The sequence below is a fragment of the Bactrocera neohumeralis genome, chromosome 4 (assembly GCF_024586455.1).
Source record: "Bactrocera neohumeralis isolate Rockhampton chromosome 4, APGP_CSIRO_Bneo_wtdbg2-racon-allhic-juicebox.fasta_v2, whole genome shotgun sequence".
In the NCBI taxonomy this organism is placed as follows: domain Eukaryota; kingdom Metazoa; phylum Arthropoda; class Insecta; order Diptera; family Tephritidae; genus Bactrocera; species Bactrocera neohumeralis.
Window position 1 is genome coordinate 81,046,893 of NC_065921.1, and position 7,852 is coordinate 81,054,744.

The 7,852-nt window shown below is 35.8% G+C and overlaps 2 protein-coding genes across 2 annotated transcripts; both read right to left on the reverse strand.

The window, feature by feature from the left end:
- Positions 1 to 314: 314 nt before the first annotated feature.
- LOC126755868 (tigger transposable element-derived protein 6-like) lies at positions 315 to 1,035 on the reverse strand. The gene is made up of 2 exons (XM_050468585.1): positions 550 to 1,035; positions 315 to 455 (listed from the first exon to the last, which is right to left on the reverse strand). The coding sequence occupies exons 1-2, from the start codon at positions 919 to 921 to the stop codon at positions 315 to 317; spliced, it is 513 nt and encodes a 170-aa protein (XP_050324542.1). The 5' UTR covers positions 922 to 1,035.
- Positions 1,036 to 6,858: 5,823 nt separating this feature from the next.
- On the reverse strand, positions 6,859 to 7,599 carry LOC126756990 (uncharacterized). Its single transcript, XM_050470534.1, has 2 exons — positions 7,227 to 7,599; positions 6,859 to 7,169 (listed from the first exon to the last, which is right to left on the reverse strand). The coding sequence occupies exons 1-2, from the start codon at positions 7,570 to 7,572 to the stop codon at positions 7,009 to 7,011; spliced, it is 507 nt and encodes a 168-aa protein (XP_050326491.1). The 5' UTR covers positions 7,573 to 7,599; the 3' UTR covers positions 6,859 to 7,008.
- Positions 7,600 to 7,852: the final 253 nt, after the last annotated feature.

The following is a 7,852-nucleotide window of genomic DNA, read 5'->3' on the forward strand; positions in this document are numbered from 1 at the left end:
ATGACCACAACGTGTATCAACTTCCACAACTTGATTGCCCATAAAATAAATTTGGAAAAATTTATGATCTGCATCTGGCACTGGCAGCATTGCCCCCAGTAGGTGATGAATTTGTCCTTATATCTGTAATTGTTTAAGAACTGGTTAAATTAATTGTGATAAAAATACAAATTAGAATTTCACTAAAACAATTACGGTATACAGTCAATCCCGCTTAAGTGCCATATGGTACATTAGGAAGGCGGGTCAGTTACGGCATCAACTGCAGATTCTTCTGATGATTCAACATCAGCCTCATTTAATACATCTTTTACTTATTCCTCATCAGTAAGAACACCAAAGCAATGAATGTCACTGTCGCACGCGACGTATTCATCACAGTTATGTATTTCAATAGGGACATCTACTATTTCCTCGATAGGGTCGAACGAAATATCTTCTACTTGAAATCCGGCCTACAAAACGAAATTCAAGAATTTTAAATTAAATACATACCTGCAATATTTTGCTTTTCATAGTTCAAACATAATTATTAAGAGCTAAACTTACTTTTTGAAAGCAATTTCTTATGGTATCGCTTTTAACAAGCCACCACGCCCGTTTAATAAAATTAAGGGCATCAAGTATTGAAATCGATGTTATAAATTGTTTAATTGACAAGCCGTTCTCTATGGCAAGTATTTGTTTTCGAACCATTATTTGTCTGAAATAAACTTTAAAGCAGTGTATTATTCCTTGGTCGAGAGGCTGCAACAGTGATGTCGTGTTTGGTGGCAAAAATGTAATCTTTACATTCTCAACATTCAAACCATCAACTTTATGGCAGGCTGCGTTGTCAACTATTAATAACACCTTTCGCTTTTGCTTTCCCATTTCATTGTCAAATTCCTTCATTATGATTGACCACAAAGATCCAGTCATCCAAGCTTTGTTCTGGGAATAGTACGGCAGCGGCACAACTTTTCCCTTAAAACACCTCGGGTTTTTCGACTTTCCAATTGCAAAAACTTTTTTGAAGGTTCCATCTGAATTACATAAAAATAACAGAGTCAGGCGGGCCTTTTGTGCCTCACCGCCCACCGACTTGTCTCCTCCTTTACACAACGTTCCGCTTGGAAGAGCCTTGTAAAAAAGACTGCTTTCATCCGCATTAAATATATCGCCTGGCTCGTAGTCCTTTATTAAGGTATTTAAAACTTCATTGCGGTAGTTTTCCGCAGTGCTGCCTTGCCTTGAATTGATGGATGGTTGAAATGTCCACCTTGAACTTTTTTGCCACATCAGCCTTCGGCTTTCCTTCGTGTTCAATCAAATTTATTGCTTCCAACTTTTGTTTCATAGTCAAAGCAGTTACTATTTTGCGCGTTTTACCAGGCATTTTTCTGTATTTTTCAAACTTACAACGATGCAAATGACAAAAGCGAAAATTTTTGACACATAGATAGCGAAGATCGATTAATACAAATGCTCGATAAGAAAAGCACTTATCCATATTGCCATATTTTAAGATTTTACAAGAATATTTTTCGATTTTATAATTTTAAATTTAAAGTGGCACTTAAGAGGGGGAAAAGTTAAACCAATTTTTTTAATGAAGCACGAAATTTAGTGGCCGCTAAGCGGGATTGGCACTTAACCGAGTGGTACTTAAATGGGGAAATTTCTATACATTTTTTCGAAAAAATGTTCGTAGCAGTAAAATACAGGTACTTAAGCGGGAATGGCAGTTAAGCGTGGAGGCACTTAAGCGGGATTTACTGTATTCAAACTCATTCTCATTTTCTGATGCCGTTTCTTCTTCACTATCTTCAAATGATGAATCTGTTTCATCTTCACTAGGCTCATATTCGTCAGATGAACCCGCAGAAAAATCCGACAGACTTTCAACCACTCTCTCTAACTCCTTTTGGCTCAAAGATCTTTTCGACATTTTAGTCCTGGAATAAACATAAACTTGTACGCACCTGTTGGTACATATAAATACCAGTAAAAAATACTGCTGGTACATATATGTACCACGATATAAAAGTGCATATAAAATATACACCTGCTTCAAATAAAACCTTTTTCATATTTACCTATGTTCCTCTAAGTTTCGTGTTCGGAAATAAAACAAATGTTTACAATGTCACTTCTGATTCGCCCTTTTTTTTACTAAAAATCACTTGTAATTACACATTCAGCTCCGATAACACGTGGATAAGAGACAAACTGTAAAACTTACGCCTGCCATACTTTCAAAAATATTTAGAGTTACCGGCTGGTATAATTTTATACCGTTTTTAGAGCAATTTAAGACTTTAAGGGTATTTAAAATTGCGCTGGTAAATATGTGTACCACTCGGGACGAAAGGGTTAAATTAACAAATCATATAAAAATTCACTTTTTTCATTTATCTATCAAAATTCATTGGTATATCTTATTTCGGCTGTGACTTGAAATAGAGCCAAAAGTAATTATTCAATTTCTGTCGTATCTCATGACCTGAAATCAAAAATTTTTATGAAATAATTAAAAGAAACGATGCAACTATATTAAATCTTACTTCAATATTTAGTGCAGTATTCTTTATTTTTTATAACTGCTGAGCAATGCCTGGGCATCGAATCCACTAGATTCTGGCACTTAGCAGCTGGAATTTGCTCCCATGCGTCCTTCACTAGTTTCCAAAGGGCATCTTTATTTGTTGGATTTTTTCCTCTAAGAGCCACTTTAACCTCTCGCCACAAATTTTCAATTGGGTTTAGATCTGGCGACTGTGGCGGCCAGCATAAAACTTGGATGTTATTTTGACTAAACCATTCTTTTGCCCGCTTCGATGTGTGTTTTGGGTCGTTACCTTGCTGGAACACCCATCGAAGCGGCATGTTAAGCTCTGCGTAAGGCAACATAGTTTCATTCAAAATTCTAGTGTATTGCAAGGCATCCATTGTACCTTCTATCCGAAATAGAGGAACAGTCCCATAATAAGAAAAGCACCCCCATACCATTATACTCCCACCGCCATGTTTTACCGTTTTTACAGTGTATTGAGGGCAAAATTCGGTATTGGGCTACCTTCGCACAGTAAGGCTGCCTCGGTCAGAGTTAAATAAATTCACTTTTGTTTCATCTGGCCAAAGAATGATTCGCCACTTACTCGCTGGCCAATTCACATGATCCTCGGCAAATTTTAATCGTTTTTTTACGTTTGCTTTGGTTAGAAACGGTACCTTTCGAGCTGTTTTAGCCTTTAATCTTTCTTTGATTAACAGTTTTCTAATTGTTGAAGTATCCACATCCAAAGAAAACTGTTTTTTGAGTGCGGAAGAGGTCACAAACGGATCTTTTTTAACGTGACGCAGGATACGCCTTCGCAAACCCTCGTTGATTTTGGGCTTTTTGCCTCTGTTTTCTGGGATATCTTTGTAATTTATGGCGTTTTCAACCATTTTTTTTGAGCAGCCAACTAATCCAGCTATTTCTCTTTGACTTTTGCCTTGCTTTCTTAAATTTTTTTATCAATTTTCTGCATTCAGGGCTGCAGTGTTTGGCTCTACCCATTTTTAGAACTAAAAAGAATTAAACACCCAAATGTATGGCTTTATTTCAGCACATCACTGTATTTAATGAGCTCCTTCCGAAATATTTGGAAAAAAAATTGAGCAGGAGAATCTAGGTCTAAAATATTGCTATCTAGAGTCTCGTCTCCTGTAAAACGAAGTTGATGTTCGTTCAAAGATAGGTTTTTTTTCTTCCATAGCATAGACTCCCATAGATTTTTTCTATTTCCTGATGATCCTGGTGCACTCTGCACATTACTTTCACTGACGGCCGTGGGCAAAATCGGCAAACTATCTTCACATTCGTCATCTTCTATTATGTTTTCAAAACACAAATCATCCAAATCAGTGGGGTCAAAGTCTGGATCTGCAATGCTATCGCCATCAAAATCAAGTCCATCAACGCTTTCTTCGTAATCCATAAGAATATTTTCGATTTCATCCTCTGTCAGTTTTATATTAGTCATACTAAAAAAATACACGTTATAACACAATATTCTGTAAAAATAAGAAACTATTGAATAATATACAACGAATATGAGTTACTTATTGAAGAAGAAATTTTAATTAAAATGGAATAATATTGAATATTCGATGCTGCGATGGTAGCGCAGTCTGCGGATCCAATGTAAAATATTCTAAAACCAACAACTACTTACAATTTTTGTTATTTTTTTTTAGGCATTTTTGTTGCAATGCAAGGTGTTACTAATATCCCAAATCCTCGGTCACTCCTTCTCGCAATTCGCAAGTGGGCGCTTCTCCAACGTTGTAAAATTCAGCATTCGATTTTTGCGTTTTGATGAACAAATCTTCTGTTCCATTTTTTAAATTTTCAAAAATTAATATTATTTTATAAATTTCACAATTTCACTATACTCGCACGACGCGCCAATGACATTTTCCTTCAAGAAACAATTCTTGATTTCAGGTTTCTTCGCAAAACCAGCATTGCACTATACGCATTTTATTGAAAAAATTTATTAAAATAATATTATACAGTTAGCAAAAAAAAACAACTTGTACACTTATTGAACTAAAATAAAAATAAACACAGTGTTAATAAAGGTTAAGCGTTTTGCTTCACTTATTCCTTACCTCGGGTGGGGGGCAATAAATGATAGCTAACGGCTCCTTTATTTGAAATATTTCCTTTTAATTCTTCTTTTACCCCTTACCACTGGTGGGGGAAGTAAAATTTGTAAATAAAAGGAATGTTTTCGATTGAGATTTTCTTTCAAATCTGATCTTTATTTCGTATTTTTCTTGCTTATATACAATTTGTAAAACTATCTTATCTATCTAAATATATGCGTATGTGTGTATATTATATGTATTGCAGCATATTGTTTATTGCTGCTTGACATGGGGTTGTTTTGATACATATGTGTGTGTATGATAATCTTATCTCTTCTCTAAATTTATGACATGTGTCCCTATGCATTTTTGTTTTTATTGCATGCGCATTGCATGTAAATGCATTCATATATATGTTTATTAATATATAAATAGATATTTGTATTCAGTAGAATTTCGGCTTTGCTGATAAATAAGCATGTTCAATGATATTTGAACACACAGTGTATTTTTCACTAACTCACCTTCTTCTTTACCACCACAAGATTTGTTTTAGAAATGAAAAAATGTAATTGAAAATGTAATTAGAATGGAATATACGCGTGTATATACTTATGTAATGCGGTTTTCTTGTTTGTATACAATGTATTTCACTTTATAAATGTACAGAGGAAACTATAGTATTTAAATTTTTATAATTCCGAAACTGGATGGAAATGGCGAAACTCGAAAAAAACGCTGATGCTGCTCGATGGCGGGAAACTGATGCGCTCGATGGCGAAAGATAAATAAACTGATGATGCCGTTCGATGGCGAAAAATCGGGAAACAAACTGCTGATGCCGCTCGCGGTAATTAAGAATAGTTTTTAATTATTCTTTAAAAATATATTTTCCTTCGATTCCTCGAAGGTTCCTTTATTTAAATGTTTAATATTAGTCTACACAAAATATTATAACTTATTATGTCTGAATTTCTATTCAAACTGAGGACAAGAGTTGTATGCGTGTCACTCTTTTATAGCAGTGCAGTCAACTCGTGTCGTCTTCCTATTGGCTAATTCCGGTGGCGTGGCATCTTGGATAATGCCATGCTTTTTGTTGTTGGTCACGTGGTGGCTGTACATTCTTGTAAGGTAATGCCCCATGTGTCTGTATGTTGATCACGTTGTATATGCGTGATGTGGCATTGGCTTGTTGTTGGTCACGTGGTGTGTGTACTCTTGTAAGATGATGCCTCTCCATGTGTTTGTGTTTTGATCACGAGCCACTTATTGACGTCACGGTGGTCGTCTCCACTGAATTTAGGCACAGCGGCTTCGAGCTCATCGGTATTTATATAATTTTTCGATGGTTCGTGATAATGTTGGTTCCCAAGTTCAGCTATTTCGCGACGTAGTTATAGGATTCGGAGTTGTTCTTCTAGTCGCTCTGCTTCTAGGCCTAAGAATGTGACACTTTCATATAGTGGTTCGATTTCTGATGCGGCTGACGCAGGAGCAGGACAAATATCGGGCCTGGTGGTATTCGTTTCGGCGGTAGTGACAGCAGTTATGGCGGCGATGGCCCCGGAATCATCAATGCGAGCAGCGGTGGTGACAGCAGTTACAGCAATGGTGGCGTCGGGAGCGCTAGTTTGAGCAGCGGTGGTGACAGCGGTGGTGACAGCGGTTATGGCGGCGGTGGCTTCGGGAGCACCAGTTTGAGTAGCAGTGGTGGCAGCAGTTAGGGCAGCGGTAGCGTCGGAAATTTATGAGCGGCGTATGCTTCAATTCGCCGTCTGTATGTGTGATGTCTCTGCGGTACAACAACCAACTGTTTACTAAACTCGAATTTATGCACCAATAGACTATGCGCATGCAGAGCTGTTAAAAAGGGATTAAAATTAATAATCAATTGAATTAATATATTTTTTTCATTAATTCGATTATTAATTTTTTTCGCAATTCGTTGATTAATTAATGATTGAAAATTAATTTAATCATGATTAAAGGGAATTAATTTAGTTTGAAAAATTTATTTACAGATTAAAAAAATTTAATCAAAAACTTAGTAAGATTAAAAATTTTGATTAATTTGGATTAATTGGCAATTAATATTGCATTAATTAAAAAAAAAGAAATTTATTGTTATTTATAAATCATATGGTGAATTTAATAATACAATAAATAAATAATAATAACAAAATATAGTCATTACAGTAATTCAACAAAATTTTAAACAAACAAATTTAACAATATTTCAATAATTTCAACCATAAAGATAACGAATTCAATTATTTGCTTTTAACAATACTAATTTTTCAAATGAAAAATCGTTCAAAGCATTTCTTCTGGCGCTATTGATAATTCCTGCGAAAGAGAACAATCACTCCACAGGCGCTGAGGATGTCAGAGGCGTATTAAAATAGAGCGAAGCTCATACTTCTGCCATACTGCGCAATTTTTTATTGGGTTCGCAAGATATGAGTACAACTGCTCTCTGATAATGCTTTCAAGCTCTACTTTACTATAGCCCAAGCTCTGTGAAGTTGTCGTTTCCTCGTCAGCATCTGTAATAATAGAAACTAGTAATTTTTAACGAAAGTAACTAATTTATATAAATTTACTAATCTCTTCCAAATCAAAAAAGGCGATTTCATCCTCATGGTTAGAACAACTCTGCTTTGTTGGAACTAGTTTTTCAGCAACAGCGAATTTTGAAATGCATTCTAAAGCTCGTGTGATGATAATTTCAGTGGTTACATTGGGAGAAGTCCTTGTCAGAACGGAAAGCCAATTCAGTTTGACATTTGGAGTTAGTATAGCCGCTGTGACTGCGGTATCTGCCTCTGGAGCGAGATCAAAATATTTGGAAAACCTCTTCCGTAATTTTTCATCGAGCTCAACTGCCATGCTATTCAAAGCGAATTCTTTATTTTGGCTTAACTTTTGCTGTTTATTGCTTAATGTCATGTACGCGGGTAAGAGAAATCCAAATTTAATATTAGACAGGTGTAAAAAAAAATGGCGCATCCTGGTGACATTGATCCTGACTCTCCTGGTGTGATTTTTCTCAAAAACCTACATTTCTTGTGAACACTATTGCCACGCCCCTGGTAGGAGTAGAAGAAAGCTTGAAGGCTTTTCTGAAAGCTCTTTACATTTTCTAACCAATGCTTTTTATTTGACTCACCTCACCCGCTAGAGCGTTTGCAAAGGTGAAACAAAAATGTGATTTTTCTCAAAAACCTAC

Coding starts and splice junctions, on each gene's coding strand:
- LOC126755868 (XM_050468585.1), bottom strand. CDS start 921: ATGACTGGATCTTTGTGGTCAATCATAATGAAGGAATTTGACAATGAA. Junction 456..549: donor TAAGAAATTGCTTTCAAAAA/GTAAGTTTAGCT, acceptor TTCGTTTTGTAG/GCCGGATTTCAAGTAGAAGA.
- LOC126756990 (XM_050470534.1), bottom strand. CDS start 7,572: ATGACATTAAGCAATAAACAGCAAAAGTTAAGCCAAAATAAAGAATTC. Junction 7,170..7,226: donor TTTTGATTTGGAAGAGATTA/GTAAATTTATAT, acceptor CTATTATTACAG/ATGCTGACGAGGAAACGACA.